At 37.5% G+C, this 20,942-nt stretch overlaps 1 protein-coding gene across 3 annotated transcripts in view; it reads left to right on the top strand.

Annotated features, from left to right (window-relative positions):
- Window positions 1-20,942, top strand: part of SLC7A2 (solute carrier family 7 member 2) — a 48,418-nt gene that overhangs the window by 12,659 nt on the left and 14,817 nt on the right. Inside the window, exons 2-5 of one of the 3 annotated variants that reach the window (XM_070757623.1) lie at window positions 1,291-1,497; window positions 16,985-17,373; window positions 18,819-18,974; window positions 19,927-20,092. In XM_070757623.1, the coding sequence (XP_070613724.1) occupies window positions 17,001-17,373; window positions 18,819-18,974; window positions 19,927-20,092 (695 nt within the window). In that variant the 5' untranslated portion in view covers window positions 1,291-1,497; window positions 16,985-17,000. Of the gene's footprint in view, window positions 1-1,290; window positions 1,498-13,942; window positions 14,026-16,984; window positions 17,374-18,818; window positions 18,975-19,926; window positions 20,093-20,942 lie in introns of those variants that run through there. The other 2 variants (XM_070757626.1, XM_070757625.1) reach the window with 2 other exon arrangements.

Below are 20,942 nucleotides of genomic sequence, written 5' to 3'. Positions count from 1 at the left end.
AAGAGAATAAAACAAAGCTTTTGATCACACAAACACATTAAATAAAACCAGTAATGCTAATCTATGGGAAATAAAAAAGAATGAAGACACTGGTTAAAATTTTACCCAATTACTATGCAGATAAATCATCAGCTTATCCGGTTTATACATAATGTCCATAAATGCAGATACAAACAACATAATAAAAATGCAATAAAAGCATGGTTTAGTTCCTTAAATTTGAATGTACTGAAGTGGTTTGTCACTGAGTTTATTATTTATTGCAATGTCAATAAACAATACTGTGAAAATATTTCAAAAGCTTTTTAAATTTCATACTGACCATGCAATTTTAGATATGCAGAATTTTGTGTGATTTTCCCCCAATGTATTGATATTCTCGGAGGATTTTCCAATCATTTCAATTATAAAAATGCAATTTTCTAGAAAGTCATTACAGCAGACTATTTTCAACTGCTATGCATTTCTGGAGAGGCAAGAATAAGGCAAGATCATACAGACCTATGAATGTTTTCTGTTTGTCACATTTTTGTAGAAAATATTTGTATCTTGCAGCTGATCTCATATTAAAGTCTCAAGTTTATCTTATTATGGACATAAGGGATAAAAATAACAAATTAGTAACTTAATTTACATGTGAGTTTGATACAATTTAGCTCCATTATCCCTGATAATCCAAGTTCAAGTTCATGAAATCAGAACACATTTGTATCTCCCAAATGTTGGTTGACTAAATCAAACAATAAAAGCAACACAACCAATTTGGGGATTAAGAGAGAATTACTGTTTAAGGGTTCTAAAATGTTCTTCTATTCTCTGAATAGAATGTTTCTAAAGTGGTTTACCAGGTTTCCTCCCACCCCCTCCTTACATCACTCAAACCTGCAAGTTTAAGTCATGATGTTCTTACTTGCATTTCTGTTTCCTGAGCTTGTTTTTCTTTTCTCTTACAAATTTTCCTATAGATAGTGCAATCTGGGGATCCCCCCCAATAGATACATTGAATGTTGACTGCAAGATTTAATTTAAGCCTATGCCTTTAAAGGCTGGTTCCTCCTCCAGTCTGTTTTTTTTTTTAAGTGGCTTGAGGTGGAGCTGAGTAGAACACTGCCAAGAAAATTATAAGTAGTGGCCTCAGTTTGCTTAGGAACATCCAGCACTTGGCAGATGATACAGTAGTAGTCTAGATAACTGATTTAGGCATGTGAAAATCTAGAATAAATAACTGTTTTTTATGGCTTCGTAGCTTTTAGTTATGTCTGTGGAATAAATACTTTTTTTTCCCTGTAGAAAAAAATGTACTGTCCAAATGAAATAATTTTACGAGATTACTTTTAAATTGGAAGTGTCACCTATCAACAAAGTTGCTGGTAAATGTGCCAGTGTGATTTATTTGTGAAAAGATAGCCAAGCAAAAGGAAACAACGTTCAAAGTACCATTTTCTTGCCCTGCTAAGGACTTAAGGAGAATTTGAAAGTGCAATTTGAAAAAAATTGGTAAGTTTTGGTATTTATAATTTTGTTTGCTGTGTCTCACAAAATGCAGGTTCCTTTGGTAATGAAACAAAAAAATACTGTTTTTTTTTAAAATAAAAGATATTGGGAAAGAATGCTGTTTGTTTTATAACTGAGCTGCACTAAACGTTCAAACGGCAATGATGTACGTATAAAGAATTATATGATTACTACCAAATGATGTTTATTGTTGGTTGATTTCTACTATATTCTTAATGTTTTTTGGTTTTGTTTTAACTCTTAGCTGGAAGTCATATCCTAAGCGTGACTTAATTTTCACTTATCTCAGTGGACCTTGCTTATATACTACATACATATGAATGTTGTAGTGCAAACGTTACTTATTGATATACTGTATTTACTGCTGCAGACATTTTAGTGGTATAAGTATATAGTTATATAGACTTACCACCACAGCATTTATATTACTAAGCAAGAGAGTTGTTGTGTGGCTTGCACCCCATTTTACAACAGGTTTGCTATAGTTACCTGAATCATGTGGTTGTTAAGTGAATTTAGTTTCTTCCATTGACTTTGCTGTTGGAAGCTGACTGGGAAGATTGCTAAATGGTTATATGATCCTGGGATACTACAACCATTGTAAATACACACCAGTTGTCAAGTACCCAAATTTTGAACACATGACTATGGGGATGCTGCTAGGGTCATAAATCATTTTTTTCAGTTCTATTATTTCGAACAGTGCTCAATAAATGGCTGTAAGTTGAGGACTACTTGTATTAGATATTACATTGTGTTTGAAACAATCACTTTAATTTCAGTACTGTAATGGCATGTTTTTATTTCCAAAAATGTTTGAAAATACAATGGTGCTGGTACCATATTCTAAAATGCAGCTTTGAGATGGTAAGGGACATTATGAATTTGACAAATCACATTAACACTTGTTTGAATTATCCTTTTTGGGAAGGGACAGAGAAGAGATTTTGCATGTATTTGTGGCAATGGAGGAGAGAAACATATAATTCTGCTAGATTTTTTTTTTCTTGAGAAAATTGTGGGGCAAGATGCATCAAATGATAGAAAAAAAGTTTATTTATTCCGCTGGCCAGTGAGGGAAACTGCAGTCTAGAAATCTTTCTTAAATGAATCGGGAACATCTTAGAAGTCTCCTGTAGATAGTGCTTTAAAATCAAGAAGCTCCTTCTGGGAGCTTTTTATGCTGGTGTATGCAGCCTAAAATTTTTCACAAGACTATAGATTCTAAGGTAGTGCTGCTGGCAGGTTTAATAATTAAGAAGTTTTATCTTTCCAGGATAGCGTAAAAGAGATATGAAAGACAGGGGGGAAAAATCAAGAAATTTTAAGAGTAGAAGCAAAAAGCTGGAGATGAGCGTTTCAGAAGCAGATTAGCTGAAGCAGTTAGTGAGAGGGAATACTCATAATTTTTCCTTTTGTGTAACTACAAAGGCTGTATGAAGGAGTGGGCAACTTAATGGCCTAAGTCAAATTCCTGATTGCCTGAGTAGCAGCCTGCATTCCTCTATAACTGAAATTTGGGACACAAGTTAATACTGATTTTTTAAAAGTAATAAACCTACAAAAGCTCCCCCTATTCCCAACCAAGAAAAAAAACCCCTTCCATTGAATTTGCTCTTCGTTGCCCTTCAATTGTGGTCCTTGCACGTCCTAAAATGTCAAGTTAACAGGAGGCTGGAGACTATTGATTTAATGGTTGGGACCAGCCTTCTAAACCTCAACTACAGCAAAAGTAATGTCATGAATTATTGGAAGAGAGTGACTTGGAAACCTAAGTAACTGGGAAGATACAGGTTGTTGACAGCTGGTCTAAGTGGCTCAATGCTTCTAATGTAGCCCGATATAAATGTGAAGGCACTCTTGAACCAGTCTGCAAAGATATAAAAGTGAAGTAGGTTGACTTTTTGAGGGTTTTCAAGAAGTCAACCTTCTTAGTCTGCTTTCCAATTCTGAAAGTATGGATGGAGTCCCATCTAAATGCTAACCATTCTAATATTGCATCGACCCAAGATGTATTTCCCTCTATCCTATAGCCTCTCTTCAACTTTCTCAGTAGGCTACAATCTATTTCTTTTATATCCATCTGGTAGAAAAAAAGACACATCATCACTTACAAGCATAGAAGAATTCTATTTATGCATTAGTTCAGGTGGGAACGAGTCAGGTATTTCTTTATTGGCCAAGTGTGATTGGACACACAAGGAATTTGTCTTGGTGTATATGCTCTCAGTCACTGTTTCCTGTAAGCTGCGCGTGCGTGCACCCCCCAAAATGCCCCGCGCGCGCCCTTTTCCATTTGCGTGCGCTCCCCATCCCCCTGCCAGCCCGCAGGGGGGGGGAAATGTGCGGCAGTAGGAAGAAAGGGAGCCGCGGCCACCCCTGCCTTCCCACGGTGCCTCCGGCCAAACGCTCCCCTGGCTTCTCGGCCCTGCCCCCCGCCCGATCCGCCCCCTCTCCTCCGCCGCCTCCTGCCTTGGCGCGCGACTTCTCCCGCAGCGGTGGCGGCTGCGAGACGAAAGCGCTGCCAGCCAGGGGGCTGCGAGAGAGGGCTTTCACTGCGGGCTTTAGGAATGCTCGCCCCGCCCCTCTCGCAGCCCCTTCGCTGGGAGCGCTTTCATCCCAGACTTCCAGCAAGGGGGCTGCAGTAGAGGCAGGGCAGGCGTTCCCGAAGGGCAGGGTGATCAGCTGTGAGGCGGAGCTCCGGAACTGAGGCACCGACGGCGAGGGAGCTGGGAGAAAGTGCTCTCGCAGCCCCCTCGCCGTCGGTGCCTCAGTTCCAGAGCTCCGCCTCACAGCTGATCACCCTGCCGCTGCCCCACGGCTACTGCCCAATGCTGCTGCTAAGAGAGAGAGAGAAAGGGGGGGAGAGAGATAGCAAGAGAGAGAAGAGAAAGAAAGCAATAGAGAGAGAGAAAGAAAACAAGAGAGAAAGAGAGAGAGAGATGAAAGGGGGGGAGAGAGAGCTAGCAAGAGAGAGAAGAGAAAGAAAGAAAGAGAGATAGAAAGAAAGAAAGAGTGAGAGAGAGAGAAAGCAATAGAGAGAGAGCAAGAGGGGGAGAGAGAAAGAGAGAGAAATGACTCTTGATTTAAAGCATATGGTAAAAAGCACCCAAATAATAACAGAGAAAAAAACCCCTAGCCGTTTGTGTGTGTGTGTGTGTGTGTGTGTGTGTGAACTCTTGAACCATTTCCAATAGCTCACCTCTAATTGGAAATGGTTCAAGAGTTCACACACAAACACACACACACAAGGGGGGAGGAGACAGGGATGGAAAAAGAGAAGATAATAATAGTAATAGATTTTGGTTTTGTTTTATTATTAATTTCTTTTAATAAAAAAAGAAGGGAATTTTTTTCTTATTTATTTATTTATTTTTCTATGCCGCCTGTTGCTCAGACACTATACTTTTCCGCCCACACCGAAAAAAAATTAGAGGGAACATTGCTTTCAGTGTACATGAAAGAAAAGATACATTTGTCAAGAACCATAAGGTAGAACACTTAATGTGTCATGCGGTCAAATAAGCAATGAGAAAACAATATTAATAAAAATCTTAAGGATACAAGTAATAATGGTCCATGTAAGCCTCATAAATCAAGCTTGACTGAATAAACTTATAGTAGTACAATGAGATAAAGAGTGCAAAATAGGGATTGTGAAATCTATTTGTATATATTCTCCACTAATAAATAAGAAAGATGTCATTGTTGTTCCAAAGTTCTGCTAAACTCTTTGTGACAAGCTTTACACAGTGCAGCAGGTACGATTTTGCTAAGAGAGTGGAATAATCTCACATCTTTAAAAAAAGGAAAGCAGAAATACTGTTGCTGATTCAGCCCAAGAATGTGATTTTGAGTTGGGATAAATTATTCACTTTGTGTTGATTAATTCATAGCATGCATACTATTCATGCACAGTTTTTCCCCTAGAAGGTTCATTTATACTTATTTACTGTATTTTTGGACTCTAAGATGCACTGGACATGAGACACACCTAGATTTAGAGGAGGAAAACAAGAAAAAAAGTTTTTTGTCTCCATGCACCCCATTTTTGCCCCTCCCCCAGCATCCAGAAGCACCATGAACAGGACCAATTTTTGGCCTCCCAAACTCTCTGTGGGTCCTGTTTTTACTCTCCCCGGCATCCAGAAACATAGAAACATAGAAGTCTGACGGCAGAAAAAGACCTCATGGTCCATCTAGTCTGCCCTTATACTATTTTCTGTATTTTATCTTAGAATGGATATATGTTTATCCCAGGCATGTTTAAATTCAGTTACTGTGGATTTATCTACCACGTCTGCTGGCAGTTTGTTCCAAGGATCTACTACTCTTTCATTAAAATAATATTTTCTCATGTTGCTTTTGATCTTTCCCCCAACTAACTTCAGGTTGTGTCCCCTTGTTCTTGTGTTCACTTTCCTATTAAAAACACTTCCCTCCTGGACCTTATTTAACCCTTTAATATATTTAAATGTTTCGATCATGTCCCCCCTTTTCCTTCTGTCCTCCAGACTATACAGATTGAGTTCATTAAGTCTTTCCTGATACGTTTTATGCTTAAGACCTTCCACCATTCTTGTAGCCCGTCTTTGGACCCGTTCAATTTTGTCAATATCTTTTTGTAGGTGAGGTCTCCAGAACTGAACACAGTATTCCAAATGGGGTCTCACCAGCGGGATCACAATCTCCCTCTTCCTGCTTGTTATACCTCTAGCTATGCAGCCAAGCATCCTACTTGCTTTCCCTACCGCCTGACTGCACTGTTCACCCATTTTGAGACTGTCAGAAATCACTACCCCTAAATCCTTTTCTTCTGAAGTATTTGCTAACACAGAACTGCCAATACAATACTCAGATTGAGGATTCCTTTTCCCCAAGTGCATTATTTTACATTTGGAAATATTAAACTGCAGTTTCCATTGCTTTGACCATTTATCTAGTAAAGCTAAATCATTTACCATATTACAGTCGCCTCCAGGAATATCAACCCTATTGCACACTTTAGAGTCATTGGCAAATAGGCAAACCTTCCCTACCAAACCTTCCCCTATGTCACTCACAAACATATTAAAAAGAATAGGACCCAGAACAGACCCTTGTGGCACACCGCTTGTAACCTGACTCTGCTCAGAATACTCGCCGTTAACAATAACTCTCTGATGTCTACGCTTCAGCCAGCTGCAAATCCATTGAAATAAGCAGAAGTACTTTGCAGGCAAAAACTGCCTGATTTTGGCCTCCAGAGGCCTCTGCATTGAGCAGGCCTAAAACAGGATGTGTGGAGGGTTTGGGAGGCCAAAAACGGGCCCATTTTTTGCCTTGCAGAGCACTTCTGGATGTCTGGGAGGACAAAAGTGGGATGTATGGAGAGTTTGGGAGGCCAAAAACAGGTGCATATTCGCTCCATAAGACGCACAGACATTTCCACCCACTTTTTGGGGGGTGGGTGGGGAGTGCATCTTATTGTCTGAAAAATATAGTGTATCTTTTGTTAGGTGTTAAACTTCATAATTGCTTCTGATTTAACTAATTTTAAGGCGATATTGGTTTCCAACCAGTATAATTTGTATAGAACACAGTTCAAAAAAAATTATTGGATACATTTTTTCTGAACCAACTTGTACTGAAAAAAAATCTGAGCACTAGCTTAAAAACTATATGCGCGTACAGCTGGAGTTACATAACATGCAAATAATAGGAAACCAGAGCAAAGTGACCCTGTGTATTTATTCTGATAATTATTATGATGTAGTGTAGTTATATCTCCTAGTCTGGTACTGTTCCAGATTTTTTTTTTAGATGCTGCAAATCCCATAACTAAAGAATATCTGCTTGTGAAAGATAGATGTTGTTACTAGAAATTATTCTCTTGGATCATACAAAGTTGGTTTGCCTCTCTTAGTACAACAAATGTGATTATTCTTGCACCTTCTGAATCTCTTGCTGAATCTATAATCACTTATGAGCCGAAGGATTTGCATTTGCATTTCTGCAGTCATTTTAAAAGATGTACAGTATTTTTTTGAACTGTTCTTGTTGAACTGTTACAGCAAGTTCTGGAAGGGCTGCACAGCTACTTTGGACACATGCAGACATATTTTTGATGGATTTTTTAAAAAAAGGCCGTATTTGCTCAAGATATCGGTGTTTCTATGAACAACCTCTTGCCTCATCTGATGTTACTATCATGTTACTATTTCTTAATTATTTCTAATTTCCAGCCTGTTTTCTTTCAGTTCTAACTTTGGAAGCTAAAATTACTATTTTTGCCCAAAGCCCTAAGGTAGTAGCTGTCGAAAACAATTAATACTTTATAAAATTCTGTTTACTGAACTCAGACAGACTCAAACTAGCACAAATCATTGGTAGACACAATTGCCTTATACTGTATTAAATGAAGGGTAGAAAAGGAATGAAAATAAAACTATTGGAGTGCTATGGCAATTCAGCTTGAAACAATATGGAAATGCTAAGAATTAGTGTTAGTATTAATATCACATCTTCCTTATCATCCAAAATAAAACAGTTATCTAGGGCAGGGGTCCCCAGCCCCCGGTCGATGAATCATCACTGGTCTATGGCATGCCGGAAACTTGTAGGCGCAAACATGCGAAGTCCCTTCCATGGGATACAGTCACCACACAAAACCACGCCCCCTCAGATCCGCAGTAAAATCTCTCTCCGTGGAAGCGGTCCTTAGTGCCCAAAAGGTTGGTTTTTTTTTATCTATTGTGACCCAGAAGGATGTCTTCTTTGTCACGGCAACTGCCTTTGGAACAGCCTTGAGATAGGCTTGATAGGCCTAAGCCTGGGATGCCTTGAAGACTTGGCTTTTCCATCAGGCTTTGGGGCCAGGATCTTAGTGAAGCCTGATGTGTATATTTTGTTCAGAGCTGTGAGTCATCAACAGGATCCTCAGTTATTGTGAATTGTGTATTGCTTTATGGCTTCTATTATTTTATGTGCATGTTTTGTTAGCTGCCCAGAGTTATTTGGTTAAGAATGGCAAACATATAGATAAGTATGAACAGTGAATTTATGTACATACCTGCTTAATTAAATCCAGTTGTAGTCAAAGAAAATGCCCAAGCTTTCCTTGTAAGGTTACACTCATTAAGCAATGCTCTTTAATTAAAATATATAAGGATTAATTTCGAGGTATGTTTGTTAACATACAGGAGTCCGTGGAGAAGGGCAGCATAGAAATCTAATTAATAAATAACTATCTGGGTCCCTGGAAATGACAGCAGTTTTCTTAAACTATGTTTTACATCATGTACAGTATGTGTAATATATGTAATACCTTCCTGCAAAACCTGTGCTCAAGATAACTCAGAACATAAATGTATTACAATAGAAGACAAATAAAATTATAAGAAGAATCTGTATTGAATGGAAAGTATGCTGGAATGAAATGCTATGCTACATTGAAAGCACACTGGGATAAAAATGTGAACATAATTGTCCAAGGATTTAATCTTAATGGAGGGGCAAAAACAACAGATGCTATTTTGCTACTCCCAAGATAAACATGACTGCAATGGAACATTTTGATAGTGCATATGCAGTTTGCCTTGTGACCTGCAGTCATTTAACAACTTTGTCCACTGAAAAGACTGTTTACTTTGTACTTAAAAGTAAATACCTAGTTAATAGATCATTTGCTTTGGTTCAGAACTGTTGAGGGGAAACCATGTATTGAATTGCTCTGTCAGCCTACACCATTTTCCTGAGAGTAAACTCATTGTGGGATTTACCTCTGAGTAGAATGCACAAGTTAAAATAAAGTCATAGACCATAGAATCATAGGGCTGGAGGAGATTAGGTCTTCTAGTCTAACCCCTTCCTCAAGGCAGGCCATCTTATATTTCCAATATTTACTTGGAACTGTTGACCTGGATTTTAGTTCAATGAATTTATAGCACTCAGATGACGTTTTTGGGACTGTTCCGTAAAATTGTGGAGTTTCTTGTGACCTAGATCTATATAGTGATACCTCATCTTAAACGAACCCCTCGTCATATGAACCTCATCTTAAACGAACCCCTCGTTATATGAACTTTTCGAGATACGAACCCGGGGTTTAAGATATTTTTGCCTCTTCTTGTGAACTATTTTTACCTTACGAACACGTTGCCAGCCAAAGCGCCCATTTTCACGCTGGTGGGATCCCCCTGAGGCTCCCCTCCATGGGAAAACCCACCTCCGGACTTCCGCATTTTTGCGATGCTGCAGGGGAATCCTAGCAGGGGAATCCCAGCATCGCAAAAACGGGTGCTTCGCTGGCAACGGAAGTCCGGAGGTGGAGTTTCCCAGCGAGGGAAGCCTCAGCGAAATCGCAACATCGCAAATCAGTAACTTTTATATTTTAATACAATGTTTTAAATCTCTTAATTCTATTTCAAAATTCTTTACCTCAAATAACAATTAATTAATTATCCATCAAAATGCATTGCATTTCTAATTCCATTTTTATGCTTATTCCATGTTAATTATATCTGATAAGACACCTACTAATTGTACCCTACATTCCTTAATATTGTTTTCTTATTTTCTTGTATTCTTATATTCTCACCCTAAAAAATAACTTAACGCAACTCTATATTCCTTATTTAAATGTTTCCATATTTCCCTAATTCCATGTTTCAAATATTGCAATATTTCAAAATTTATTCTCTAAGTTTAAATTTATCCAAAGAGTTCTTAATAAACCTCTTAGTCACACATCATTTTTATTCAAATCAGTTAGTTCCCCTTTTCTTCGACTCACACAAAACCCCAAACCGAAATGCAATCCCCTTAACATTCCATTTTTATTATGGTCAGAGCTGCACTTAATTCACCAGATCTCCATCTTAATATAATTATAAAATTGTAATTAATTTATTTCATCTTTTAATTATTCCATCTTTTCAAGGAGCACCTTCCTTTAGTAATATTGGCAATGCCAAACGGCTTTAATTCTTTAATATTTATTTAAATATGAGCCCGTATTTCAAGTCCAGTCCAATCTGATTTAAAATTAATAATAGAAAGTAAAATTTAATAGAAAGTAAAGTCTCTTGCTACAAAGTATTTATATATCACTGCTGATACCCTTCAAATAGTACTGTTGTCTTTTCCTTTTTCTTTATTAGTTCTCAAATTCCTTTTCCGTCACGCTACATGGCCCACCATGATTCTCCGTAACACTGCATCTTACACCATAGTGCTCCATGACGTTCCATAGGACACCAGCAATTATATCTCCGGAAAAAAAAGTTTAAACTAGGGAAGGAAACTTATTTAATGACTTATCTTGTTAATGAGTTTTTTATGGTATAGCTCTATTAATAATAATAACAATAATTTATTAGATTTGTATGCCACCCCTCTCCGCAGACACGGGGTGGCTCACAACAATAATAAAACAATGTACAATGTGACAAATCTAATGTTTAAAAGAAAACACATTAAAAACCATGCAACACAAGCATACCATACATAAAACTATAGAAGCCTAGGGGAGATGTCTCAATTCCCCCATGCCTGGCAATATAGGTGGGTCTTAAGCAATTTACAAAAGACAAGGAGGGTGGGGGCAGTTCTAATCTCTGGTGGGAGTTGATTCCAGAGGGCCGGGGCCGCCACAGAAAAGGCTCTTCCCCTGGGGTCCGCCAGACAACATTGTTTAGTCAACGGGACCCGGAGAAGGCCAACTCTGTGGGACCTTATTGACTGCAGAGGTATTCTAGTCCGATGCCATGTAGGGCTTTATAGGTCATTACCAACACTTTGAATTGTGACCAGAAACTGATCGACAGCCAATGCAAGCCACGAAGTGTTAGATGTGGGCGAACTTAGGTAACCCCACAATAGCTCTCGCGGCCGCATTCTGCACGATCTGAAGTTTCCGAACACTTTTCAAAGGTAGCCCCATGTAGAAAGCGTTGCAGTAGTTGAACCTCGAGGTGATGAGGGCATGAGCAACTTTGAGCAATGACTCCCTGTCCAAATATGGCCGCAACTGGTGCACCAGGAGAATCTGGGCAAATGCCCTCTTCCCCATAGCCGAAAGATGATGTTCCAATGTCAGCTGTGGATCGAGGAGGACGCCCAAGTTGTGGACCTTCTCCGAGGTGGGCAATAATTCCTCCCCCGGGGTAATGGGCAGACAGATGAAATTGTCCTTGGGAGGCAAAACCCACAGCCACTCCGTCTTGTCGGGGTTGAGTTTGAGTATGTTGACACCCATCCAGACCCCAACAGCCTCCAGTCACCGGCACATCACTTCCACCGCTTGTACTCCTCTCTGCTGTAACGATGTAAGCACCATGCTTTCTTCTTTACCGTAGCTCCTCAAATCAAAGATGGTGAATCCTATTCGAGGCTAACACATCACTTCCTTCTTTAAATATCCAGGGAAATCACTTCGACGAAGACAAAAAACGCTCAAGCAAACACCAAACGAAATCGATCCAGATCCCAGTTCCTTCTTCTTTCTTAGCTATTAAAGCTTTTCCAAGAGAAGAAGAGAAATATTTAGGCTTTTCGCTGTGTTAATGCTGTCGCTGTACGCCTTCATCCTTATACAGCCGCTACGACCCCATTTCCGTCTTTTCCAATTCCAGTCGCAGCAAATTCTCAACATTCCTTTTAAGTTGTTTTAGCACTCCCGACTCACCAGCACACCACTTAAAATTTCTTCATATATCCAACGCTTCTTGTTTGCTCTCTTCCCAGATGATACTGCTCTTCTTCAATCTCCTGCATTGCGATGATTGCCCATGGCTAATGTCGGCAAGCCGACTTCACACCACCGCCTGCGCGAGACCAAGTCAGTTCGCCTGGCGGGGTTTGCCGAACCCCAACCGGGCCCCCGACAGCGTGCCCAATGTCACCTCCACTGCAAGGAGGATAGGGTCCACTTCAGTTGAACCGAGACCCCTGGATGGTGGGGATTCGGGACGAGCCCTGTGGCGCCATGGTCAATGACCCCATATAACAAAAGAGCAATGGATTGGCTTCCTTTTTCTGAAAATCACCATTTGGCTATTCATTTAGAAATGAAATCGCTTTAGCAAACTAGATGGGAAGATATCATCTGGATAGTTGGCCAGAAGATCTCCATCTCTAAATTAATATTAGGTAGAATATATTTATTACATCCATACTTATACTGTAAAAATGCCAGTTATCCAAATCCAGAATAAAAAGAATAGCTCCTCAAATTTAAAGAGATATCAAGTTAACATTGGGTAAGAATAAGCAGAAACGACTCCCAAATAATTAATTTAATTAATTTAAAAATGTAATTAATTTAGAAATGTAATTTATGAAAGCAGACTAATACAGAAAAAGCCAAGATTTATTTACATGTTTGTTTCAGTGACCGACAGTTTAAGGCACTGATAGTGAACCTTTTTTGGTTTACATGCTAGCAGGCGTTCATGTGCCCATACCATTCCCTCCGCCCCCCCCAACATGTGTATCCTCACACTACTCTTGCGCATGCACACAATCCACACACACCGTTCCGGCGCATGCACACAGGCCTCACTGAAATCTGGGATAGTGAAAAAAACGGGCAAACTGGAAGTTTGGAAAAATGGACTTCCGTTTCGCCCATTGTGCTGTTTTTTGCACTCTAGAGCCCTCAGAGAAGCTCCCTAAAGCCCTGAAGTGCAAAAAACAGTACAATGGGCAAATTAGAAGTCCCTTTTTCTAAACTTCCAGTTTGCCCATTGGGTGGGGTTTTTTGCACTCCAGGGTTTCAGGGAAGGTTCCCTGAAGTCTCTGGAGGGTGAAACAGCCTTCCCCAAGGCTGAAAATCAGCTGGCTAGTGCCCACATGTACACTAGAACTGACGGCAACACCTCACATTCCCTCTGCTTTGGCTCTGCGTGTCATCTGTGGCATGCATCCCATAGGTTCACCATCCTGAGTTTAAGATCATTAGCCAAACCTCATTATTTGTTTGATAGTTTTTGAATCCTAATGTTGTTGCCTTTTTTCTTACTGCTAGCATGGTGGTTCATATGAGATAGTGTCTTAGCATTGCTTTGCTCCCTATGAGAAATTACTTTAAATTTCTTATTTAAGTTTGGCACAACTGAGTACATAATCCTAGGCTGGACTGACTTGCATAGTGTTTATAAATTTACCAGTTTTATCAATTATTATGTTAATATTAAACCTACAAAATTATTAGTCTATTATTTGTGTACATACATTTAACAGATATCCAGCTTGCTTTTTAAAGAGGAAATTAGAAGCTGGTGTGGTTTCTTAAATGGTATAAATGAATACCATAACTTTTTTTAATTTGTTTGCCAAAAAGGTGGGTAAACTCTGTATTATCCAATCACTTGTAGCTGATTTTTCTCCACCCCCTAAAGGCAAGCAGCTTCAGACAGCCTAACCTTTCAATTTTTTAAAAAGGCAGTTGTCTAAGTAAAATTTTCCTGCAATCCGCATTTTCCTTACTCTCTATGCCTGAGAAATTCAGAACTTGAACATTATTGTTAGGTAAGTAAAAGGCTGGGCTCCAAATAAATTTATATTGAAAAAAATATACTTAGCTAGAGGTTCTCTTCCCTTCACCCACAGAACGTGGCATGTTGACCCCTGTTAACAAATCTGGTGGGGGAGGGGAGGTTTAATGATTTTTTAAATTAATGTAGATTAGAAACGTAACATATAACATGTTAATATTCTAATATTTTTGTAATGTAAACATTCAAACGAAGCAAAAATGAACGTTTTAATCCTGGAAGTTTAAATTTTCTCTAAATCTGCTGCAATTAAAACTTACTCAAAATATTATTGGGATGATTTTAATGTTCTGGGAAGCTTTTGTAATGTTACTATTAATATTTTGTAAAGGAATATTTTAAGTTCATGTCACTGGGAGACTGACATGATGGAGTCTATACTTCTAAGAACATTTACTTGGAAATAAGTTTTACTAACCTCTGTGAAACTAACTGGAGAGAATTTCTTTTTCCAATTACACAATAAATATTTTCTACTAGCACTTAGTGAGGTCAATAAATGTGTTATAATGTACAAACAATTTTGTAAATATTTTTAAAAGTCAATAGCTTAATAAATGAGCTTTGTGAGTAGATTATTCAGGCAGCTTTTCTCCTACAACTTAAAATTGAGATTGATGAAGTTGAAAGGTATGGGAAATGCTTAGAACTCAACTTTTTTTAAAAAAAGAAAAGATAACAGATTGATGGATTATATGGGAAGGAGAGCGTTGTTTACGAATAGTACATATTTTATAGTAACACTTTTGATTCATAGGACCATAAAACAGTCAAATTTTCACAACTTCCCTTGCAAAGAGTTATATGTAGAATTATGAGAGTGTTTATACAGTTATATTTTTCAATTTATGTTGCCTTCCTTACTGCAGGATTTTGGGATCCTTTGGGATAGATAATGAAAGGATCTGTCCCAGTAAGAGAGGTTGAGAAATCCATTCTACAGATTACAGTTTAAAGTATTATTTTGGGTGCTATTTTTGAAAGCAGGTATTTAAAATTTGGAAATGAAAAGCAACAGCATTATTTATTTTACATGTCTGGGAGTTACATACCAGGGAGAAAAAAAGAAAAAGTAGCTAAGCATTTTGAGGGCACTAAGTTCTGGTCCAGATTTAACTATGGAAGCCCACTTTGGGCCATTCAGTCTGTCTCATCCTCAGGAAAAAACAATGGCAAACTTCTTTGGAAAATGTTGTCCAGAAAACTTTATGGACTAATTGCCAGGAGTCAATAGTGACTCAAAGTTCCCTTCTAATTTTAGCTTGTTGCAATAACTCTGTAGATTATATAATAGTCAAGCACGGTAACATTTATTTTAGTCATACTTAGATGGCAAAGTTGCAGTAATAAGCTTTAATAAGCTACAACACCCTGAAAGAATACGTAAGCTATACATTTTGTAGTAGAATCATAGTCTTTTCAGATTATGATTGTGACATGACTTTATCTCACTTACCCACCCAATTAAATGTATTCAAGTAAAGGAATCACCTGTTTTATAATCATAGAGAAATTGTACGCGATTTCTCAATCACACTGTGATGAAAACTAGGCTGGTGTGTATGTGTATTTGTGTGTGTGTATCAGAAAAAATGTGCAGCACTGCCATCATCATTTTGATGAAAGGGGTAAGATCATGAAGAATATTTAAATATGTTAAAGGGTTAAATAAGGTTCAGGAGGGAAGTGTTTTTAATAGGAAAGTGAACACAAGGACAAGGGGCCATAATCTGAGGTTAGTTGGGGGAAAGATCAGAAGCAACGTGAGAAAATATTATTTTACTGAAAGAGTAGTAGATGCTTGGAACAAACTTCCAGCAGACGTGGTTGGTAAATCCACAGTAACTGAATTTAAACATGCCTGGGATAAACATATACCTATCCTAAGAAAAAATACAGGAAATTGTATAAGGGCAGATTAGATGGACCATGAGGTCTTTTTCTGCCGTCAATCTTCTGTGTTTCTATGTTTCCAATATCATGAAAGCAAGAATATGTTGACTTAATTGAGAACATTTTTCTTTGACCCCGCCAGGAGCAGTTTATTGTAACATTGTTGAATGTGGCTAATCAAAATGTTGGTAATGATGGCTGTAGAGTGGTGCTTTAGCCTGGGACATTTTGAAAGACCTTGGCATTATGGAATTTTAAACATTTCCTCTTTCCATTCTAATTGAGGATGATTCTGTTAATGTATTTCTTTGTCAATGACATATCTTCAGATGCAATTGCAAATGAAGTAGATCTTAAAGCCATTTTCCACACTGATGCTTTTTGGAAGCATCTATAGATGTATATATCATAGGGGAGATTTGTTTGGATAGGTACAATGGATTGTTGCTTATGAAAAGGTTGTGAACCTCAATAGGAGTGATAAGAATGAATGCTGCTCTATCAGTTGTCTTCTTAAGATTCAACATCTTAGTATTATGAAGTACAATTAGTGAAATTTCATAATCATAATTTATGTACATTTTTTGTGGTCTGAAATTTCGTGAAAGTAAGAATTATCCCTTAATTTTGTGCTATTTCTTAGTTTATTTATTTATTATTTATTTATTGGATTTCTATGCCACCCCTCTCCGAGGATTCGGATTGTATTTTTTTCTTATTTATATCAAACCTTTTATTGAATTCGTGTTATTTTAGCACACGTTGGACACAATGGATAAAATCTATTTTTATATTATATGGTTCTGCCCATAGTTGTACAGAACAGCAGAACCTTATTCACCATTTCAAACTTGTACAAAATATGCCAAGCACTTGATGTAAAATCCTGTTTTTTATTTAGCAGAAAGTTTGGTTTTACAGACATGCTTCTCCTCCATTGTCTGTTAGAACAAAGTTCACAGCATTCAAATGTGTTATAATGAATCTGAAGATGATATCTTGGGTTCTTTGTTTTTCAGTCATCTCTTTTTCATTTTTAGGTTTTTCCCATCCAACATGACCCTTGGCCCAGCCTTGTCGTTTGCTCGATGCCTGCTTAGGAGAAAAATCATCAACGGGGACAGTCTCGAAGATTCCAAGCTATGCCGCTGTTTATCAACTGTGGATCTTATTGCTTTAGGAGTGGGAAGCACCCTTGGTGCTGGTGTTTATGTCCTTGCTGGAGAAGTCGCAAAAGCAAATTCTGGACCTAGTATTGTACTTTCTTTCCTGATAGCTGCCCTAGCTTCTGTTATGGCCGGACTTTGTTATGCGGAATTTGGTGCTCGGGTCCCAAAGACCGGCTCAGCCTATCTGTACACATATGTAACTGTTGGTGAAATCTGGGCTTTTATCACTGGCTGGAATCTCATTTTGTCCTACGTTATAGGTATGTCTGAAAGTTGTCAGGTTTATAAGGAAAGTCAACACAGCCTTTTGGCTTTGGATTCTGGCTGTTGTTGACTATTTTGAGTAAGCCTCTGCTGTTCCTTTCTGATGAGAGCGCCAGAGAAAGGAAGAAGCAGAAAAAGAGCTTCGAGACATGTTCTGAAATGCATCTGACCTTTCTCTGTCTGTTGGCAACAGTGAAGATAGGACAGAATGCAGCAACCAGCAATATGAGAGGGGTTTTAACTCTCTATGTATTAGGATGACGACATAGAAATGAAACGTGAACTAAGTAGAGAATACTTCAATCTCAAATATAGGTCTTGAATTCCAGTAGAAATTCTGGGAACCAAATACATTCAACAGGTTGACTCTCTTACTACATAGATTTGAATATAGCACATATGTTTGACGTATATTATTTTTCAGGCACAATGTGAACCAACAAATGGTGGGTATGTAGGATTTAAATATAAAAGAGCAGACCGTAAAATATACCACTCTCCTTTCCAATTATTATTTCAAGCACAGCGTTCATGTATTACATGCCATGCTGAAGAGGGAGTTGAGAAGCTTTTACAAAGAGCACGATGACACAGATTGATAAAATTGTGGCGCTTTGCAAACTGCTTGATATACAGTATTAAATTTTTCCTTATCTTGATCAGTATCCAATTGAGCATTAATTAAACAATTAGTTTTAATTATAGATTGAATGATTATATTTTAAATAACACACATTAGTTACCTGATAATTCTTCTGATAAAATAATTCTACTGATAAAAAAGACCTCTATGCTGTTTGGATTAACCCTACTTGCTCAATATTTGGTCAATAAAATGCAAACTGTTAGGAAATACCTTAGTTATGCAAACCAATGTGAAATATCAGAGAGGTGAAACAATGCTGTAAACTTATATTCCTATTTTCTATATATTTATACCTATATATCTATATTTATATTTATATATCTATAAATCTGAGTGAATTATCTAGAGGCTGCATGTCATAGCACCTGTGCTATTCACCAATGAAATTCTATAGTGCAATTTGGTCTCAATAACAGAATATTTGATCTCAATAACAGTGACAGAATTGCACTGTACTTCTAGAATTCATGATGCATCCATGTTGTTTCCAGAATTTTGAGTTTTAATTTATTAACTTTTTCCATATCACTTAGGCAACCATGGCCATTTAAAAAGTTGGGCATCTCTAAAATAAGAATGAACATTTTATTCTTATTGTTTATTTGGTATCATTTTAGCATGATAGTTCAGATTAAGACTGGTAAGATTTTTTGAAATTAGTGACACAATATAATTACAGAATGTTATACAACTTTAAAAGACTAGATGATTCTATGTAAATTGTACAATACTTTTATGCTATTTGCCATTGTGATCTGCCAAATATACCACATTTTTGTTTTTTCTCTCTCAAAGGTACTTCAAGTGTTGCAAGAGCATGGAGTGGAACCTTTGATGAACTTCTTGGAAAACAAATTGGTTATTTTTTCCAAACTTACTTCAAAATGAATTATTCTGGTTTAGCAGAATATCCAGATTTTTTTGCAGTCTGTCTAATATTACTTTTAGCAGGTACAGTAATTTTAATGGTCATTTTTTCTTTGACAATAATCTTTGTAAAATGAAAAATGTGTTTTACAACATGTAATGCTAGGTTTACACAAAGTTACACTGTGGTGTAGAAGAATATTGTCTGATTTAGGTATGTGCAGTCAAAACTCTAAACAGTTCTTATTTCAAAGATTTAAGTTACACCTGGATTATTCTTTTGAATTAAAAGATACATGGTTAATTTTTCTCTTAGTAGCACTTTTAGAGTAAGAGATGTTTTAGGCCTTTTATTTGTCAAACACTCTGGAGTATCTCCATATAATCACCAGAAGAATAATTCTATACAATTCCTCATTTAGCAACCACAATTAGGACTGGCAACTTGGTTGTTAAACAAAGTGGTCACTAAGTAAAACCACAGTTGTGTTTATGATCTTACTTCACTTTTCCTTTGCTTTACAGATCTGCAAAGTTTATAATGGAAAGATTGGTCATAAAGTCCTCTTTTTCATCACCATCATAATTACGTATGATCATTAAACAGGACACTTGCTAAACAAAGTCTATTTGTATTCACTGCAGCTCAAAACTCACTGTTGACTACAGTGTGAATAATGTATTAACTGCATCTGATGATATTAGTGGCCTCCCTTCATATGTTTTCCACAGTTCTTCCCGCTCAGAGGTTAAGTGGTAGTATTACAGGAAGGAGACACAATGCACATATAGGCCCAGTAGAGCAGGGGTCTCCAGCCTTGGCAATTTTAAGACTTTTGGACTTCAACTCCCAGAGTTGAATTCTGGCACTTGAAGTCCACAAGTCTTAAAGTTGCCAAGGTTGGAGACCCTTGCAGTAGAGGCTTGCATTGTGCAGTGCATATAGACAAATGTGTTATTGTATGTATGGTCAAGTAAGATAATTAGATTAGAGACATTAAGAGATCTTGCTTATGACTAAAACCTCTCTTTACAGGACTTTTATCATTTGGAGTAAAAGAATCCGCATGGGTAAATAAAGTCTTCACCGCTGTTAACATCTTGGTTCTGCTGTTTGTTATGATTTCTGGCTTTGTGAAAGGCAACATTAATAACTGGAAGAGAACTGAAGAATTTCTGATAAACTACACTGCAGAAATAAAGTAATATGGCTTTTCTTGTTCTGTGTTTCCTTTCTATTTCTCGTATTTTCTGTTCTGAGGGCATTTACATATCACACTAAACTGTCCATATCTCAGACTTCGCTCATGTAGTCTCCCACCTGATACAGATGGCACATTGAAGACGGGGTGGAGGCTATTAAAATTTAAAATGCCATTTTTCATGTTTTATATCTGGTGGTGGATAATGCAGGGAACAGGAATTGCACATAAATTAAAAGTTATGGCTCAAGGAGTGGGTTGTGATCCAATCCAATAAGGTTATTTCTTCTTTGACCAGACTTTCTTTGGAAGGCAGTGGTTTAATTCCTCTTTCTTTTCTAATTAGTCTGAGATGACAATTCTTTTTTGTTGATTTTTAAAAATTAGTTTTATACAAATTGGGAATCATTAAATAAAAGATAATAGTTCCTGTCGAACTATAGTAAGTGGTGGCTTCTAGCTGACTGTGGGTGATCTTGAAGTACCAAGAAGGTAGAGATTTGGATGGAAAGCCATAAGGAAATCCCAGGGCTGAGTGCTAGCTTGGGAAATTTAAAGTCTTAGAAGAAGGCATTGGCAAAACATTTTCATATAATTGCCAAGAGATTACTTTGATTTATCTTTGAAGTTACTGAGATCATCCTTGAGCCAAGATTTTTAACATAAGAGAACCCGGGTTGTTTTGTAGGTATAATTAAATAATTAAAATCATGCAACTTTCCTGTCCCAACTTAAAACAAATGCAGAAAATTGCATAATCTCTAATTTATTATTAGATATCTAATTCATAAATTTACCCAAATGAAATTGTGATTTGGTTCTTTGCTTCTAGTTTAATTGATGGGATCCC

The sequence above is a fragment of the Erythrolamprus reginae genome, chromosome 7 (genome assembly GCF_031021105.1).
Source record: "Erythrolamprus reginae isolate rEryReg1 chromosome 7, rEryReg1.hap1, whole genome shotgun sequence".
Lineage (NCBI taxonomy): Eukaryota > Metazoa > Chordata > Lepidosauria > Squamata > Dipsadidae > Erythrolamprus > Erythrolamprus reginae.
Note: the sequence above shows the minus strand (reverse complement) of the source record. Positions and strands in the feature narration are given on the sequence as shown.